The 20,220-nt window shown below is 36.1% G+C and overlaps 1 protein-coding gene across 1 annotated transcript in view; it reads right to left on the bottom strand.

The window, feature by feature from the left end:
- Nucleotides 1-20,220, bottom strand: part of ITK (IL2 inducible T cell kinase) — an 85,912-nt gene that overhangs the window by 13,432 nt on the left and 52,260 nt on the right. The window contains exons 7-12 of the mRNA XM_051978794.1: nucleotides 20,124-20,189; nucleotides 17,539-17,593; nucleotides 7,963-8,045; nucleotides 5,432-5,565; nucleotides 4,958-5,032; nucleotides 2,014-2,185 (exon numbers count right to left, since the gene is read on the bottom strand). Coding sequence (XP_051834754.1) covers nucleotides 2,014-2,185; nucleotides 4,958-5,032; nucleotides 5,432-5,565; nucleotides 7,963-8,045; nucleotides 17,539-17,593; nucleotides 20,124-20,189 — 585 coding nt within the window. The remainder of the gene's footprint in view (nucleotides 1-2,013; nucleotides 2,186-4,957; nucleotides 5,033-5,431; nucleotides 5,566-7,962; nucleotides 8,046-17,538; nucleotides 17,594-20,123; nucleotides 20,190-20,220) is intronic.

The raw sequence follows: 20,220 nt of genomic DNA, 5'->3' as shown, positions 1-20,220 counted from the left end.
CATGTGGAAATTCCTTCCCCCATGCAGATGAATAAATAATCTGTAACTTAATATCTTGGAAAGATGCTTGAAGTATTGAGAGTGAACATACTCAGAACCGCACAGTTCAAGACTTAAGGTCAAATAGCTTCAGAACCAAGACTTTAAATTCTGGTCTACCCGACTCCAGTATCTGGGGGATGCAATACCTGGGCCTGGAGTTAGGTAGGGGGAAAACTCATCTTCCTGAGTCCAAATCTGAACTTAGATAATTAGAAAGTGTGTCTGATCCTGGGCAAGTCATTTAACCTTGTTTGCTTCAGTTTCCTCATCTATAAAATGAGATGGAGAAGGAAATGGTCAATCACTCTAGTATCTTTGCCAAGAAAATTCCAAATGAGATCAAGAATGTTTGAACATGGCTGAAAAAGGACTGAACAATAAGTTCTTGACTCCAAGTATGGTCTTCTATCCCTGTACCATGTGGTTCATCAAGATGAATTCATAAAAATCTAGGATCTAGAATAAGGTATCTACCCCATAGGGTAGGTAGAGAATAGCTGATAATTCTAACTGGACTTGCCTATTGAACACATTGGATGTCACATTTTAGGAATTGCACTGAAAATCTGCACATTGTACAGAGCAGGGTTATCAGCAGAGTACTGGAAACCATGTCATATGAATTCTTGCCCAGTAGGATTAGAGTAAGAGAGGATAAATATCTCCAAATATTTGAAGCACTGTCATATGGGGAAGTGATTAGATATTTTTGGTTTGAGTATTGCCTCTCTTCTGCTTAAACTACCCCCAATGGTGGGACTCTGATGCTGTCTACTTATATGGCTGATCAAGTCCAAGTCCTTCTTCCTCACCCCTTTTCTTCTTCCCCCAGGAAATTCCCACATCTCAAATTGATTCACTTTTAGGTTACATTTTTGGAATGGGTGTCATCTGCCTGATTTTTGAGTTGCTAGTGGGGCAATGGTAAAAGATACAAGGAATCAGGTTTAGGCTCAACATAAGGGAAAACTTTCCAAAAAATATTTTTTTCAAAAGTGAAGAGGAGGCAGTGAGTTTCCCATCACTGCAGAATATTCAAGCAGAAGATAGCCAGTATGCTTCTGGATTTTGCAATTTAGCACTTAGGTAGCATTGGGTAAATCAATTTTGGGGGGCCTCAGTTTCCTCATTTGTAAAATGAGGAAGTTGGACAAAGTGATCTCTATGGTTCCTTCTGGCTCCATACACTGTGTTCAATATTTGAAATGAAACTTTTCCATAAAACTTTCTGAAACTGTCTACTTGCTATGTTGTCTTAGAAAAGGGATTTATACACTAGGCATGGCTTATACTAAATTACCTCTAAGATCCCTCTTAACTTTGAGATTTTATGAATCCTTTTAGGAGGTGACATATAATTCCCCTGACAAGAAGCTGGAAAGCTCTGCTGTACATGTGTATGTAAGTATTGAATATCCAGTATATTTTTCCAAGGTCAATCTCATGCTCTGAAAAACTTGAGGCTTTGTTTATATGGCAGCACTGCATCAAACTGGAAAGATGCTTAAGCTAACTTTCTCTCCACCCACAATGGAATTAGGACACCAGGAAGACCTGGGGCAAGGCTAACTTCTGATACATACTACATGTATGACTCTGGGCAGACTCCTTTCTCAGTGCCTTTAATTAATCTTCCAAGGCTCTAAGTTGAAGAAAAGATTTTCACTGGAGAATGTCTAGGAAGTTTTCCTTACCAACAAAATCACAGAGCTAGGTTAAACAGGCAAAAATAAAATAAAATAACAACCAAACTGAATATCTTGAACACTGTATCTAACAGAATCTTTTTTTTTTTAAACCTAGTCTCAAATCTTCTAACCTGGTCAGACTGTGTGTCCCTTCTGTGCCCACCTAGAAACTATATGAGCCTTTCTACTCACTAAAGAGGCATCTGAAGAATGACTCCACTGAAGGACAGACCCCAGAGCAGGTCACTCCAGGGTGTCGTTAATTCTTCCATTGTTCACTTACATCATGACTTCAGCCTCCTCTATGAAATCTTCTTCTGACATGGCTCCTTCCTGAATGGTCTTGATGGCGACCTTGTGCTTCCTTAGCCAGTAGCCGAGATGCACCAGACCAAACTGCCCACTGCCAATTTCCTGCACAAAAGTGAGTTCTGAGGGATGGATCACCCATTTGCCTACAGGAGGGAAAAAGAGGGAAGTTTTCGATACTCAGTTCATTTCTCTTTTTTACTTCTCATCTCTCAAGAGACAGCAGCAATACATTTTGGTGGGTAGTTGCTATTGCTAATTCAAGATATGGGAAAGGGATTTAATCTTTTTCTCCCCTCAATATGAAAACTTAGACAACTATGGGTAGGGTCATAGAAGGAAGCAATGATCAAGAAACCAGTTAAAAGTAACTGAAAGTGTTCTAATAAAATCCCAATAATACGGTACAGTATCTATTTGGTACTGAAATCGCATTTTTTATAATAATGTTACAATTATTTTTTCTTAATTCATCGACACCTTCATTCAATAAGCATTTAATGATTATCTGATATGTTTTCAGCACTTTTTTAGACACCAAAAATATATAAGGCACAATACTTATCCTCTAGGATCTCACAGTACAATTGGAAAAATAGCAGGCAATATGATATAGGGAAGAGAATACTGAATTTGGAGTTGGATGGAAGCCTGGTTTTAGGGAGCAGACAGAGATTAATAAAGGAGAACCTTGAAGGCAGCTAGGATCTGTATAGACAAGATGGAAGAGAGAGAACATTGTACAAATAATCTTCAGAATCATGTGTACAAATGAAATGTTCAGGGAATGGGAAACTAGAGAGTTGATGTGGGGAAGTTGGGGGATCTAAGATGATTCTCAAAATAAGTTTTAATTTTTTAAAATGCCAGCATATCTTTATATTATGTATATATTTATAATAAATTTATTACACATTACAATATATTATGTATATATATTATTCTGTTATAAATATATATTTATATTATTATGAAGTAAAAATGGTTTGGCATTTTTGATACAGATTATCTTTATTATAATAAGGATTCACATGGAATTTTCTCATAGAGACTACCATTTGTACCATACTTGCAAAACCACAGGATTGAGATTTAGAAAACTCTTGGATAGAAATCCAACTCTCTTAGTTTTTAAATGAGGTATCTGAGGTCTAGAGAATTAAAATGACTTGCCCCAAGTCACTTAGTAATAACAATGATAGCAATTTTATAATCCTTTAGGGTTTTCAAAGCATTTTGTAAATATTATTTACAAACTTTTACAAATATTATTTCAAATATTATCTCATTTTATCCTCACGACAACCCTAGGAGGTAGGTGCTATTATTATCTCCATTTTAAAGTTAAGGAAACTGAGGCAGATGGAAATGACATGACTTGCCCAGGGTCACATAGCTAGTAAGTGACTGGGGCCAGATTCAAATTTAGGTCTTCTCATACTCAATTTACTATGATGTAGCTACTTACTCAAAATTGACTATTATTGACTTTTCACACTTGAGTAGGTATTTTTAATTTATTAGTTTTAAAAAATTATCACCTGGTTGCTAGCCTATGGATAGCTTTTTTCATGTCTTAGTAGTCCGGCCCTCAGGTAGCAGTTATAGATCATATCATGAGAGCTAAACTTAAAATCTCTCCATCATGGTGAGACCTGGGTCTTCTGCTGGCATGGTCTTTGAGAAAACCCAGAGCCCCCTGCAGACCATGATGCAACAAAACCTTGAAGAGAGATTATAGTGCAGGAGCCCTTCATAGAATACTTAGAAATACCTACGCTGAACTCCTTGAGAAGAGGAACTTCGTCTTCTGTTTCTAACATCTGTGCTCTGTGGCATATCCTCATTCTTTTCCAGGCTATCCTAGGAAGGTAGTCTACATACCTGAGCTCCTCAACCTGAAACCTTGTTCCAATCCTGGAAGTCACACTTCACAAATACTTATTGCCTCTGATTGCATTGTACCTCTGAGCACCTCTGTTTAAACAGAGCTAATAGTTAGGGATAAGCTGTCTCATTCCTTTCCAGACTAGACTTTAATCTTTCCTTACCATGCTTCTAACCTGAGTACTTTCATTGTCTCATCTTCCTTTTCTGTGCTCTTCCTTCATTAGAAAGCAACTTCCTTGAGGGCTGGAATTGTCTCTCTTTGTATTTATATCCCCAACACTTATCACATGGTATGTGCTTAATAAGTACTTGCTGAATAGCTAATAAAGAAATGTTATGAACGACTACACATATATAGACTACATCACATTGCTTGTCTTTTCTGGGAAGGGGAAAGAAAAGGAGGAAGAGAGAGAATTTGGAATTCAAATTTTTTAAAAAGAATGTTAATTTAATATTTTCCCTAATTATATAGAAAAACAAATTTTAATATTTGCTTTTTAAAATTTTGAGGTCCAAATTCTTTTCCTCCCTCATCTTCCCACTAATTGAGAAGGAATACAATTGCATATAGGCTATATACATGTACAGACATGCACAGAATATTTAAAGAATTTTTAAAATTGTTTTTATATGTAAGTAGAAAAAATATTTAAAATACTTATGGACTATCTGTAAGCATTGGATAAAGGTTGACTAATTCTAGGCATTGATTAGATGTAGAATAGATACATTATTAATTCAAATCAATAGAGAAACACAGACCTGTGATAATTACATAATATGTTCAAATACACATACATTTATAATCCACCCAGATGCCTTACACATGCCTATATGCCCGTGCAAATTCTATGCACACTCCAAGTGCATTCCATCTTCTCCTGAATCTTTAAGTTAAAAACTTAAAAAATTACATTTTAATTACAGGAAATTCTAGAATTAGCATTATCTACGCCCCGGATATAAGATTGATGTTTCAATTATTGACCCAGCAATGGAAATGGATCTCAACATAAACTACTTACCGTATCTCAAACCAGCTGTGATAGGGGCCTTTTTTCTCCAGGAACAAACAGGGTACCTTAAACGTGTAACTAAACCTGCATACATCAAGAAAAGAGAGGTAATCATTCTGTCACAAGGATGGTTCAGATTAAAACTATTCAGGGAGTCTTCTTTGACATTGAAACTCCTTTTTACTTTGAAAAAGAAAACAATTAGAAAGATAATGTAAATGTCCATATGGGTCCATATGGGTTGGGAGGAGCTGATGTTTAGTGACAAGTCACATCTATATCAAGGTCAAAGCTTTTAAAATCAGAACAGGTCCCAGTAATACTACATAGTAGGCTCAAAGATCTGACAGCTTTCTTGGTTTCAGATTAGTTGCCTTGTTACCTACCAAGTAACCAAACCCAGAAGAACCTTTTTTTCTTTCCTACTTTGCTGAAATTCCCTAGGTAAACCATCCCTCTCTGAGCCTGCCCTTTAAGACTCACCTCCTCCATTGTGCTGGTGATAGTTGATCAGGTTGGGGATGGAATCAAACACATATTTTTCTGCCACGTAGTATCGTTTGGGATGGTCATTGGTCTCTTTGATGTGATAGTGCTTGATACATGGGTTGTTCTCACTATGAAAACAAAACAAAACAAAATCACCCCCCCCAAAAAAAAAATCATGGTGTTTCTAAGAAGAATAAACACATCTGTTAAGTACTGGTTTACCCAAAGTCCTAATTATCTTCTCACTGAACTGCTGCAGAGTACAAATTAATCCTTAGCTTCAGGTAGTAGAAAACAAGGGGTGATCCCAGCATCATGTATGTGTTCATTTTTACCTACCTCTACTCTGAAACATAGAAACAGCATTATATAGAGAAATAATTAGAGGACCAACCTCAAAGTCAGAAATGAAATAAGCATTTATTAAACACCTCTATGCCAGGCACTATACTAAATACTTTACAAATATTAATTTATCTTATCTTCACAATGATCTTGGGAAGTAGGGATTATTATTATCCCCATTTTATAGTTGAGAAAACAAGTTGAAAGAGGTTAAATGACTTGCTCAGAGTCACACAGCTAAGAAGTGCCTGGGGTAGGATTTTAAATTAGGTCTTCCTAATTCCAGGCCCAGAACTACACATTATGCCTGGATGCTTCTAAAAAAAGTTCTAGTTTAATGCCTTTTCTCTGACATATATTATGTTAACACCGGACATAATTTCTCCAGCAACTGTTTAAGACTTGTTGTATGTCCTTTGTTTATGAAGAAGACCAGGACATCAGGGAGGTGATGCCATGACATGCAAGTGAAGTGAATTTAAGGGAAGAAGGGCTGTGCAAAGTCATCTGCCTCACTTTTCCTTCCAGAGTCATCTGAGTCCAGTGGCAAGATGTAGCTCAAGAGGTTCAGAGCATTAGTTGATGTGCATTGATTCAGATAATTCCCTCACCAAGGGTTCATTAATAAAATCATGGGTCAGGACCCAAACCCATAGCTCCATGACACAAGTTGGCCTCCTGCACCCATCTAGGCCAGTCTCCTCATCCTTCCCTGCATGTGCCATTTTTATTTTCTCTCTGTGATGATACAGTTTCTCTTGCCTGGAAAACCCTCCTTCTTCCACTCTATTTCTGCTTCCTACCCAGTCACACCTCCTTAAGAAGATTCTTCTGACTTATTTAGCTCATATGAAATTTTCTCTTTTTAAGTTTCAACCTCTCCCTCTGTAAAATTAGGGGATTGGAGGAAAAGATTGCTAAAGCCACTTCTAGTTCAACCTTCCATTGTCCTGTGGTCTTCCTCTGAAGTCTTCTTATACTATTAGTCAGTACCAGATAATTTAACATGTACTCTCTAATTCTCTGTGTTGATTGTCTTTATAACTAGTCTGAAAAGTCTTCAACATCAGGGAACATATTTTGTATTTCTGTAGTTCAAATCTGGCATCAGACACTTACTAGCTATGTGACTCTGAGCAAGTCATTTAACCTTCTGTTCTGCATCAGTTTCTCATCAGTAAAAATGGTAATAATAATAGCCCCTATCTCTCAGGTAGGGAGATGTGAAGATGACATTTATAAAGTGCTTAGAGAACAGTGACAACCTTTCATAGATACTGAACAAATGCTTATTCCCTGAACTTCCACTGCATCTCCCATAAAGGCTAGCACAGACTTCTTCACGTTACCCAAATTCCCTTGGTTTCTATTTCCAGAAGGCAATCAATCTGCTTAGAATCATCTTGGAAGAGAAACATCAGTAGAGTTTAACACATTTTTTTTGAACTACACTGATGAAGAGTTTTAAAGAGAATGAAAAAGTAGAGTGGTAAGGACTTTTAATTCTTGAATCCTTTATTTCAAGATTCTACTTAAGTTTGACTTTAGTTTCATCCTCTAGTTAGTTAGAATCCACACTTGAAGCAGGAGTGGCCCAGGTAATGATATTCTTTTCACTTACTGGTAAGGAAGATCAGTGACTACATTGGAGGAGACACAGGAGACTATAAACTCCAGGCCAGAGATTATATTTGTTATTAATTTTGTTTTCTCTCTCCCTTTGACTCCTCTCATAATCATTACAAATTTCAGATTTGCCTTTGGCTAAGGTGTTGATCTGAAACAACCTGGTATATTTATGAGAATAGAATTATTCTACTATTAGAGTTTTTCCCTTAGACCGCTGACACAGGCTAGGAGGGGTAGGAGGAATTGTACAATGAGGTGGGTGTGGAAAGAGGGTTCTCTTATTCCCTACATTCTTCCCTCTTGTAGTATGATCTTTCCTTTTGGAGAACCCAGTCCATCAGCATGACTGAACATTTCCTCCCTTCTCCCTGTCACCTACTCCCAGGGGGTTAAGTAAGAATATTTGTTGCAGAGATATGGGCTGTGTTCTCTGGGAAATGGATCAATCCCTTTCTCACCATATCTGGACCAGAGGCATACTTTCCTCCCCATCAAAAACTGATTTGGTCAGTAACGGCAAGAATGCCTAACTGAATCTCTGCATACCGTACCTTAAGATTGCTTTGGTGAAAACTGAAAGAGTGTATGTTTTTGGCGTCCTAGAGTCTCTCACCATGAAGGCTCCTTCTTTTCCCTGTAAGAATTGCAGAAGAAATGGAGGTTTTCCATCCATCACTAGAAACCACTCAATTTTATGTGCAGCCATGTCTTCAAATACTCTAGAGAAACCATAATTCTTATAGGTACTAGAACAAAGCTTGAAGCAGATAACTGTGGCTCCACAATGGTATTATACAGAGGCAGAATAATAACAGCTCTTCTTTTTTTTTTATTGTGTGAAGGAGCTTTTTATTTTAATTTATTTTTAAGTGTCAGATTTTTTCAAAAGCAACTATATTTAGGAGCAAGTGATATAACATTATTATTATTATTATTATTATTATTATTATTCATAATAACTTTTTATTGACAGAATCCATGCCAAGATAATTTTTTTACAACATTATCCCTTGCACTCGCTTCTGTTCCGATTTTTTCCCCTCCCCTAGATGGCAAGCAGTCCTATATATGTTAAATATGTTGCAGTATATGCTAGGTACAATATCTGTTTGCAGAACCGAAGTTCTCTTGTTGCACAGGGAGAATTGGATTCAGAAGGTAAAAATAACCTGAGAAGAAAAACAAAAATGCCAACAGTTCACACTCATTTCCCAGTGTTCTTTCTTTGGGTGTAGCTGCTTCTGTTCATCATTTATCAATTGAAATGGAGTTAGGTCTCTTTGTCAAAGAAATCCACTTCCATCAGAATACATCCTCATACAGTATCGTTGTTGAAGTGTATAATGATCTCCTAGTTCTGCTCATTTCACTTAGCATCAGTGCATGTAAGTCTCTCCAAGCCTCTCATAACAGCTCTTCTTGATGCAGGGTTTTAAAGTCCATAAAGCTTTTTATATACTTTATCTTATTTAATCCACACCACAACCCTGTGATGTGGGTAATGCAAGATAGAAAGAACTTTAGAGATCTTCTAATCCAGTCCTTTACTTCTTGCCTTCCTTCTGCCCCTTCCCATCATCCTTTGCTTCCCAGAAGCCATTTGGGTTGTTGAGAGGAAAAAAGATTTGCCTCAACTCAGGGTGCCCTTCTTATTTGGCTCCCCACTTTCTCCTTGCCCAATGCCCAGTGCCCAATCAGACGTCATTTGGATGAGACAAGACTTATTGGTTCTATTCCTTTAGAGAACCAACAGGCCTTATCATCTACCCTTTTTCTACCTGGACATTGTCATATGATTTACTATTGTAACTTAGGAAACCCTGGACTTTACCATCTACCTTTCTAGTATTCCTTTAGGGCTTCCAGACCTTTTTATCTGCCCCCACCTGAGTTTTTTTGGTGTATTATCTCCTGGAATTCAAGTGTGAGCCTCTTGAGCGCAGAAACTATTTTACTTTTTCTGTCTGTGTTTGAATTCACAGCACTTGGCACATAGTAAACATTTAATAAATCCTTATTCATTCCTTTTTTTAATCATCTGGGTAAAGTGAAACTATGAAAAGTTAAGTGACTTACTCAACATCATAAGACTAATAATATAATTGCCATCTATATAGCACAAAGTTACAATGTATTTTCCAAACTTCATTTCATTTGAGCCTCACATAAACCCTGTGAAGTAGGTTTTGCTGGCATTTCTCCCTTGATTATATAGAGAAAGAACCTGAGGCTGAGGGATTAAGCAATTTGCACAAGCTTTTAAAGTCCAATTATAATTTACACTATCTTCCATGAACAAGCCGTGAGGAAGACAAAGGCTGGAATTTGTATCCTGGCTTTCTGGCTCTGAATGTTTCTTTATAGTGTATCACAATGTGACATGTCAGGAAATGTATTGTCTTTCAGCTTTGTATTACTGCAATCTGACACAGAACCCTGCACATTGGAAGGGGTTTGTGACTTTAGTTGGAACATTTTTGCCCTTATGAGTACCAGAAAGGTAATTCACTCAGTATTGTCCCTACAGGATCACAAACTTCTGAAATTTTACAATTTGATATTCCTTTCTTAAGATATCTGGTTCCAGACAAATGCACGTATACCTAGAAGGGGTATATATATATTAAGTGATATCATCTATTTAAACTTCTGAGTATATAGGTGTATTTCAGATGCTTTCTCTGGAGCATATTTTTCTGGTGGAGGAAGTAGAAGGAGTATAAGGAATCTAAGGGCCAGATTGGGAGAGGAGTGAGAACAGAGTTCCAGCAAAGGATAGTTTGCCTATACTCTATCCTTTATAATGTAAATGATAATGATAATAACAATACTATTATTATAGCATTATATTATTACATATAATCCATAATCACATATCATATAATATAATTTGTATATGATATTAAGCATATATTATCATATCATATTGGATATTATATAATATGATACACAAGTAAATATTATATAGTGCATTATATTTAATACAATTATATATTATTTTATAAGCATTAGTATAGTACCTTAAGGTTTGCAAAGGATTTTACAAATATTAATTCTCTTTATTCTCATTCTGGGAGGTAAGTGCTACTATGATCCCCATTTTAGAGGTGAAGAAACTGAGGCAGACAGGTTAAAGGATCTTGTTCAAGGTCACACATCTATTAAATGTCTGAGAAACTTTGAGTCTTCTTGATTTCAGGTTGAGTATCTTTATTCCATCACCTAGTTGTCTGAAAAACTAGAGAAAATTTATATTGGCGAACATAACACTTTTTAATGAATGGAATGTTCTAATTATTAAGAGGCAGCATGGTGTAGAGGTTAACTTGAAGCTGTTCTTAACTTGGAATCAGTGAACTTTTAAAAAGTATAAAAAATTTTTTAAAATATTTTAAAAACAACTATTTCAACATGTGTAATTGCTTTACTTTGCTACTCCGTTTGGAATGAGTCCAGACTAACCTACTTAATAATTGCATAACCTCAGAAAAATTACTTCCTCTCTCTAAAACTTAGTTTTTCTTTTTCTTCTCTGTTATATATGGGAGCACTATCTATCTCACAGGACCTTGAAAGGAAAGTATTATAGAAAAATGAGGAATCACTGTTATCCTGCAATGTTCAACAATTTATCAGATTCTGGCACAGATGGTGAATTTATCCAATCTGCAGGTATCACAAAATCAAGAAAGGTAAACTATCTCTAATGGAATGAATACTACAATAAGAGATCAGAAAGACCACAAGAGGTTAAGCCTATGGGGTAAATCTAAAGGAATGAGATTTATTGGTAAAAATGTAGGATTCTGCATTTGGATTCAAGATCTTCTCAAATATAAGATGGAGAAGGTATGACCAGACAATGATTTGTATGAAAAAAAAGACTTAGAAGTCTTAGGGAACTGCAACTTCAAAATGTAGGTGTGATTTAGCAATCAAAAAATTAGGTACTATCTTAAGCTGCATTAAGAGAGGCAGTTTCCAGAATAGGTAAGATAAGAGGGGTATGGACTGTGCCCTAGCAGACCATACCTAGGGTTCTTTTCTGAATGCCACATTTTTGTAAAATGTAACAAGCTGAAGCTCTTCAAAAGGAAGCAGCCTGGCATGGTGAGGGCATATAAGAACTAACTGAAGGAAATGAGGATGTTTGGAATAGAGGAAAGAAAAGGGAAAGATATTGTGGTTATTAAAGGTTTTTAGCCCTTTTTTTCTGCCTGGCTTTCTTTGTCACTATTTGGAAACCTTTGTACCCCTTCTCAAAATAACATTTTGAAATATATAAAGTAAAATGCATAGAATTATAAAGGGAAAAGATGTTATTTAAATGCAATCATTAAAATAGGAGAAAAAAAAGACCAAGTGCTCAGATCTCCTGTTAAGAACATTTACTCTGCAGGGAAAGAGTAGATGCAAGAAGTAGTCATAGTAGAAATGTAGATTTCAGCTCCATGTGAAGAAAAACCTCCTAGCAATTTGGGTTCCCCTAAATGCAATGGGCTACTTTCATGAGAATGGGCTCTCCATTATATCGAATTTTCAAGTAAAGCAGGATGAATTTTTGTTGAGGAGGTAAGTAGAGGAAATTCTTATATAGTTCTGTGTTCAATTAGTTGCATGGCTGCTGAGAAACCATATAACTCTGGGATTCTGGGTGGTGCTATGCAAATCATATGGATGTATTCAAAGAATTTCACTTTTTCATCTACTAGCATAGCACTAGTTTTGTTTTGTTCTTTTGGAGATTTCATAATGCTCTAGAGGAGGATATCATACCTTAAAACATATCACTTGTATAAACTTCAGTGTAAGTAGGTAGCCATGTGATACAGAGGATAGAGCAGCTGAGCTTCAAGTCAGGAAGAACTGAGTTCAAATCCGGACTATAACATTTATTAGTCATATGGGAAAGTCATTTAATCTCAGTTTCCTCAACTATAAAGTAGGGATAAAAATAGCATCTACTTTACAAGGTAAATATGAAGAATGAATGAGATAATATTTGTAAAAATGCCTGGCACATAATGGGCACTTAATAAATGTTTGTTCCCACTTCCCCAGATGTCTTCATCAGACCCTTTCTTTGAAGTAGGCTATTATTAGAAAAAAAGAGAAGAGTTAAGGCTAGGGAGAAAGAGAGAGAAAGATCTATCAATAGACAAAATTGACTTTAACTTTTCATCTGTGAAGTTTGTGAACCATCAGTTTGTTAGGCTGGAATATTATGTGCTTTATACTCGAACAGAGGGAGGCAGAAATTGCTTTTACAATGCCATGAAGACTTTTTTTTTTTTTAAAGAAGCTGTTGCTTCTCTGAAGACATGGTCTTGGTCAATAGATGATTGTTTGGTTCTGCCAATATAGAAAAGGCTGGTCATTTCTTGGTTAGCAGCTGAAGGTTTAAATCACATTGGCTTGGACTGCTGAGACTAGTGCTTTATAACTGATAGAATCTGCTGCTTTGTCTCCTCCTGGTTGCTGCTCTGAGCAACCTTCAGTCTTAAAGACAGGAAATGTTGGTCAGAAGATAAAATTAATAGATAGAGCCCCAATTCTGGGAAAGGTGAGTGAGCCAAACTTCGACAAACCTGTACACTTCCTTCAAGGAGTTCAGAAGAAGTCTAAAACACTCAGATTTCATAGCCTCAAAAAAAATCAGTCAGGACTGCCACTCAGTTATTTATTGTGGGGAGGGGCAGCTAGGAGGTATCATTTTCATGGAGTGCTGAGCCTAGAGTCAGAAAGACTCATGTTCATGAGTTCAAATGTGGCCTCAGACACTTATTAGCTGTGTGACTCTGAGCAAGTCACTTAACCGTGTGTGCCTCAGTTTCTTCATCTGTAAAATGAGCTGAAGAAGGAAATGGCAAAACATTCCAGTATCTTTGACAAGAAAACCCCAATGGGGTCATAAAGAATCAAACATAACTGAACAACTGAACAAGTCACTTTAATTAGCCCTAACTCTTACTCAACAAAGGAATCCATGCTACAGTGTCTCCCACTAGTGATCATTCAGCCTATGTTTAAAATATTCTAAAAGATGAAGAATACCTTTCACTAGTCAGTCTCAGTGCTCAGCCCCAATTGACAGGAAGTTCTTTTATTTGTCAAATGAAAACTTTCCAACTGCCTCCACCTCTTTTTCCCAGCTTTTACTCACTGGTTATTGTTCTTTCTGGAATCAGTTTTTTTTTTCTTTTTAATAATAACTTTTTATTTTCAAAATACATGTAAAGATAGTTTTCAACATTCACCTTTGCAAAACCTTGTGTTCCAAATTTTTGTCCTCCCTTTCCCTCATTTTCTCCCTTAGATGGTGAATATAATCTTTTTTATTTTAATTTTTATTTATTTTTTGCGAGTATAATCTAATAGAGGTTTTAACATGTGTAATGGAATCAGTCTCTACCAATTTCCCTCCATTGTTACTTCAGACAACACCGACTTTTCCATGTTAGTTTAGGATAACACTTTGAATCCCATTTCTGCTATTTAGTAACAGTGTAACCCTGAATTAAGACTCTTAACCTTTTTGGGTCTCAATTTCCTATTTATAAAATGAGGAGTGGGCTTAGATTAGATGCCTTCCAAGTTTGTTTCCATCCCTATGGTTCTGTGATCCATGTCAAACTATGTAAAACCTTACCTTTCAAAGTTAATCATTTCTTTCACTGTTTTTCCTTAGTTTAGGAAAAACCAGCTGTGTTTGGGGCTTGTTTATATATACTGACTTTTCATTGTTCTTTGGATTTGAAGGTGACTTTATTATCATTGAGAGTAGGTATGATTTAATGATCTACATGCTTTAAAGCCCTTTTCCCTAATCTTGCATTAAAACCTGTGTTCTGTGTATGTATTCCTTTCATTCTTCTACAGAGAACATTATAACTACTTCTAATTGACTTAGAACTTACTATTGGTCACTCAACTAGCAAGCACTTACTAGGCTCTTTCCAATGAACACCACTGGGCCTATCTATACTAAACCCCCTGGAAAGTTTAAAAAAAAAAGCAACACCCTTGTCTTGGTCCTATTGTACAGTCTCTTTGAGAAGATATTAAGTAATAATTAATTAAACAAAAGTATTAAATATACACAGAGAGTAAACAAACCAAGAGTAATTATAAAGAAGCATTTTTTTGGGGGATAGAATATACTGGTTTAGTTTTTATAGAATTGTTGCTGATTCCAAAAGGGGTCAAATTGAAGTTTACCTTTGCATTCTTTATGGATATTTGAAAAAAGGATTGACTAAAGAAATAATCAATAGTATTAATAATTATTGTTGTAAAATGATTTATATTTATATAGTACTTTCATGTTTGTAAAGTGTTTTACATGCATAATATCATTCAAGTCTCTCAACTACTTCACAGGTAGTTATTCTCATTTATAGATGAGCAAACAGAGGCTCACCTCAGATCTAGGGAGGTAATTTGGTACAGAGGAAATAACACTGGTGTTGGAGGATCTTCATTCAAATATCATCCCTACTACTTGCTACCTGAGTTACCTTGTACAGTGAGAACTGTTGTTTTCTCAAGATGAAATCAGCCTCTCTCTGTAACTTCTCATTACTCTGCCCTTTGGGACTATCTAGGCAAAACAAACATAACCCCTTGTTTCACATGATAGCCTTTAAATATTATAGAAGACATGATGAAGCAATCTTCTTGTTTCTAGGCTAAACACACTCAGTCCCTTCAGCTAATCCTAATAGGTCAGATTTGTTACTAATTTTGTCTTCCTCCTAATTAGTTCTAATTAGTGAGGTTTCACTACGGCATAAATTGTGTATAAATTCTGAGCACATGGGACCTAAGAAGGGAGTAGGTCTGCTTTCATATAATCAAAAGCCCAGTGTTAAATTCTGGTCTTCTTTTTTAAAATCTCTCAAAACTATTCCAGCCCATCTCGATTCTTTCCTTCTCTAAATTTTTATAATTAAAAGTATAAATAGCTAAAAGAATCTTATAATCTATCCATAGGATTTTTTTTTACTTTTAGGATCCCTTTACATTCTTAAAAACTATTAAGATCCAAAAGAGCTTTTGTTTAGGTAAGTTATATCTACTGTCACATATCAGAAATGTAAACATCTTAGTATTGTTGTGAAAATACTTTTGACTTCACAGTGCCAGTGAAAAGATTTTAGGGATACTCAAGGGTCAGTGGGTCCCATTTTGAAAATCACTGTTCTATATTATATAGTCATATAGCTTTAGAATATTAAAAGAATCTTAGGAATTTTTCCTTTCCTATCATTCTTCCCCTTTTCTCCCCTTTCCTCCCTCCCTTTTTAGTCTCTCTCCCTTCCCTCCCTTTACCTTCTTCTCCTCTTCTTTCCTTTTTCTTATCTTACCTTTTCTTTTTGGGCTCAAGAGTCCTAATCTACTTTCATTGGGGTTTCAGGGCAGTGTGGTGTGGGTAGAACAACATTACAACTTCCTGCTTTATAACCTTAGTTGACACATACTTGTACAATTCTAATCCATGATTCTGCTCATCATTCTTTTTCTTTTAATAGTACTTTAATTTTCCAAATATGTGCAAAGATAGTCTTCAGCATTCACCTTGCAAAATTTTGTGTTCCAGATTTTTCTCCCTCTCTCCCTCCTCCCCTCTCCCCTAGACAGTAAACAACCCAAGATAAATTAAACAGGTGCAATTATTCTAAACATATTTCCATACCTGTCATACTGTGCAAAAAAAAAAAAAGATCAAAAAGGAAAACAAAAACATGAGAAAGGAAAAAAAAATCAAGCAAACAAAACAATAGCAATAACAAAGGTGAAAATATTATGTTTTGATTCACATTCAGTGAATAGTTCATATTCTCTGTGGATGCGGGTGGCTCTTTCCATCACAAGTCTATTATAATTGCCTTCAATCACTTCATTGTTGAAAAGTTTGCTCATCATTCTTGAAAATTCCTTTTTTCTAGTGAAGACTCATGGGATGATGGAGCTGGAAATTACCTTAAAGGTCATGATAGCTAGCACTTATATAGCACTTTAAAATTTGTCAAATGCTTTACAAATATCTCACTTTATCCTCATAGTATCCCTGCCGGGTAGATGCTGTTATTATCTCCATTTTATGCCTGAGGAAACTAAGTAAATGCAAGTTAAGTGACTTGCCCAGGATCACACAGTGTCTGGGGCAGGATTGAACTCAGGTCTTCCTGATGACTCCAGGCTTTATTTTCTGTGTCACTTAACTGTTTCTTTTCCAATCTCTTTGTTCTACAGATGAAGAAACTGAGTTCCACAGAGATGAAGTATGTTCAATGTCACATAGTAAGCAGAAGAATCAGAATATGAACCTCATCCTTCTGATTACAAATCCATCATTCTTTCCACTACATTTACTGTCTAGGAATAGAATTAATATCTCCTGACTCCTGGCATCTCATGACTCTTATTCCAGTGATCATATCAAATTCTCTCCCAATAGCCTGAAGCCAATCAACATTTCTTCACCAGGCTCTCAGCCAGGATTTGAGAAATAACTACTTAGATGTGGCCATGGCTATGATGATAATCAGAAAAAAAGACACAGCAAAATTATTTGCAGTTCACTCTGGTCCATCTGCAATTAGTAGGGCCGTAATAATTGGGCACTAATCTATACCAGTGCAACACAGGAGACCAGCCTCATTAATTTTCATAGGATCATAAAGCTAAAGTTGAAAGGAACCTCAGAGACCATCTGGGCCACTGCTCTCTTTTTACAATGAGAAAACTGACAAGCCACATTTATCCAAAGCCAGATAACTTGTAAACAACAACAGAGAGACGTTAACATTACATGGACAATATTCTCTTTTTACTATAGCACATAAGCACAGACCATACTTGCCTTGAATGGAAATTATTGCATTAATACAAGGAATCAATCAATTTGTGTTTCTTATATCAATCACAATGTATAAGGAAACCAATCTCTCTCTCTCTCTCTCTCTCTCTCTCTCTCTCTCTCTCTCTCTCTCTCTCTTTCTCTCTCTCTCTCTCTCTCTCTCTCTCTCTCTCTCTCTCTCTCTCTCTCTCTCTCTCTCTCTCTCTTTCTCTCTCTCTCTCTCTCCCCTCTTGCCCAAGTCCAATGCCAAGGTCACTGTGCTTACCTCATCTAAAAGGAGTTTTTCTGCTTTGTCTCGACTGATGCTTTTGTTGTACCACCTGAAAATAATTTAAAAGTCCTCATCATTTGAATTATGGAAAATTTAACTATATAATTATAAAAAAGAAGAATCAGGACCAAAAATAATATGTTTTTATCCTTCTTTCATCATTTTACCCAAATGCAATAGATAAAATATATAATACCTTCACATATAATATAATATTTAATTTTTCTTATCTTATTTTTCATTTAAAAACACAGTGGGTGGTTATATGTGGGATGATTTCTGGGACTGCTCAAAACATTAATGCCAATTAAATGACTATAAAATAGCTTTTTAAAATAGCAATAATCATATTTTTTACAGACTCAGGCTGGATTTACCACAGACTCAAATACTGATAAAAAATATTTGTGTCTCTATGTTTTTTAAGAGCAACAATCAAAAGGAAAAACAGATGAATTTGGAATGGAAATAGGGTGGAATTCTAGTTATGAAAACATAGGTAGGAGAGGCTAACAGGAATAGTGTATAGAGACCTAGACTTAGAGTCAAGAATTCTGAGACACAATTTCCATTTTTAACACATACTGGCTCTGAGATTTTGGTCTTCATGTTCCCAGGGAATTCTTTAAGATGATATAGTAAAGAACAGGAGTTGGTTTGCTTTGGTAGAAAAAGCTCATATTCGTCTGAGTTTCCTATACTGATGAAATTATATGTATGGTATGGACCAAAAATGAAACACACACACACACACACACACACACACACACACACACATCTGATTCAATAACCTTAAAATTGTTTTTTTTTTTTGAATAAAATATGGTAGCAAGGAAGGAGGAAATGAGAGAATTGTCATTTAATATGGAACATTTCATGATCAATAGGAGCATTAATATAAGCACAAATTCTATTTACAAAGAACTTATACATTAAAGTTTGCATGGGACTACCACTGTCAATCAGGTAAAAAGATTACTACTTAGTCTAAATAACAACAAAAATCCCTAAATTTGTCAAGTCAATGTGACAATCTGAATGTAGCTTTCAACAAAGCATAATGGAACTGGTAGATTCAGTGAAAGTTGAAATCTCAATATTTGGGGCATCTTACTGCTCACCAAGTCCCTAAGGCCATCATGATGTTTACTCTTATGTTTATTATGTAGAAACAGACCCTGTCAACATAAGGTCAAGCATGAGGATGAAAAGACATTGATGTTTCTATGCCTTGAACTGTTTGTCCTTGTACAGACAGAATACTTCAATGATTGATGGAACTTCTCACTTTTCATTGATATCCTTTGATCATCAACAAAGAGGAAAATAAAGACCTACAGGATTTAGAGTTGGAACAATTCCCTTGACCTCATCAAATCTCTTGGATGTATTTGGGGGCAAACAGAATACTATTATTTTACTCAAATAGGCCAAATGTTTCTCCCCTTGCACTCCACATATCCTTGCAGCTGATGGCCCTCCCAGTCATGTTAGTAAACTATGTTCTCTCTCTCTCTCTCTCTCTCTCTCTCTCTCTCTCTCTCTCTCTCTCTCTCTCTCTCACACACACACACACACACACACACCACACACACACACACACACACACCCCACTGCCAATCAGTATAATAATGGGTCCAAGGGTAAGAGCCTCTTCAGGAAATGATACCTATATTTTTTCATTACTGTGTTTCTCTGCTCATACTATCAGAATTTCAGCAACAAATAACATCCATATCTGGGCTGTCAAGAACAACAATGATTTAATAGCAGTTTTCATTAGTCTGTATTCTACTGACATCTCTAGCTCTTTCAGAAGACAAGTACTTTGTACCCTGCAGCTCTATATTGTGAAACTTTTATTTGGGGAGGGAGGCTGGGGGAGGTGGTCATTGTTTCCTCCGAATTAATATCCACATATAGTGTTCTAAAGAGTGGTTAGGAAAGAATACTTTTGCTGTTTCTTTCGTAATATAGACACACTAGATAGAATTTTTTTTTTATTTTGAAAACATTGTATGGGAACTTCCTGGAATCTGAGCTGTGTCAAGGATATGTTTTTATGGAACTTTTTTCCTGTAATTTTCTTCTTGTCTTTTCAAGGGTAACCAGTAATTCTGGTCCATCCAACATGTCCTTTTCCCTTCCCTTAAATGAATCCATTCATTTAAGCAGGACTATCCCTTGAATATGAGGAATCAGGGTGATGAGACTTGGAAGGACCCATATTTCTACAGATTGAATTGAGAATGACTTGAGACATGGGGTGGAGCAGAAATAATTTGTACAGTCAGTACATGATCTTTCTCTTAAACCTCATATCTTGTTCTGCCCAATTCCCCCATATACACTAGAGCAAAATGTTGGTCCTGCCTTCCACACAAACCCCTCAGACTCCTCTATTGTGACTGCTTTTCTCTTTCAAAGATGTCTGTTCATTTTAAGCTAATGTCATTTAAATATACACTTGAGGGTATAACCTTGCCTCCCTCTCCCCTCCTCCCCCCAACAAACACTTAGGAAGGACACCAGTACATATCAGATTACAAAGTCACAAGAATCAAATAATATCATCTTACTCATATGTTTCCAGGTTATTTGGAGATTTCTCTACCAGGTAACTGCTTGGCACATAACCTTCATGCCTGTTAAAACATGAGTCATGGTTAGAAAATT

This window comes from Antechinus flavipes, chromosome 2 (genome assembly GCF_016432865.1).
Source record: "Antechinus flavipes isolate AdamAnt ecotype Samford, QLD, Australia chromosome 2, AdamAnt_v2, whole genome shotgun sequence".
Classification (NCBI taxonomy): domain Eukaryota; kingdom Metazoa; phylum Chordata; class Mammalia; order Dasyuromorphia; family Dasyuridae; genus Antechinus; species Antechinus flavipes.
The sequence above is the reverse complement of the archived record's forward strand: the minus strand, read 5'-3'. Positions and strand labels throughout refer to the sequence as shown.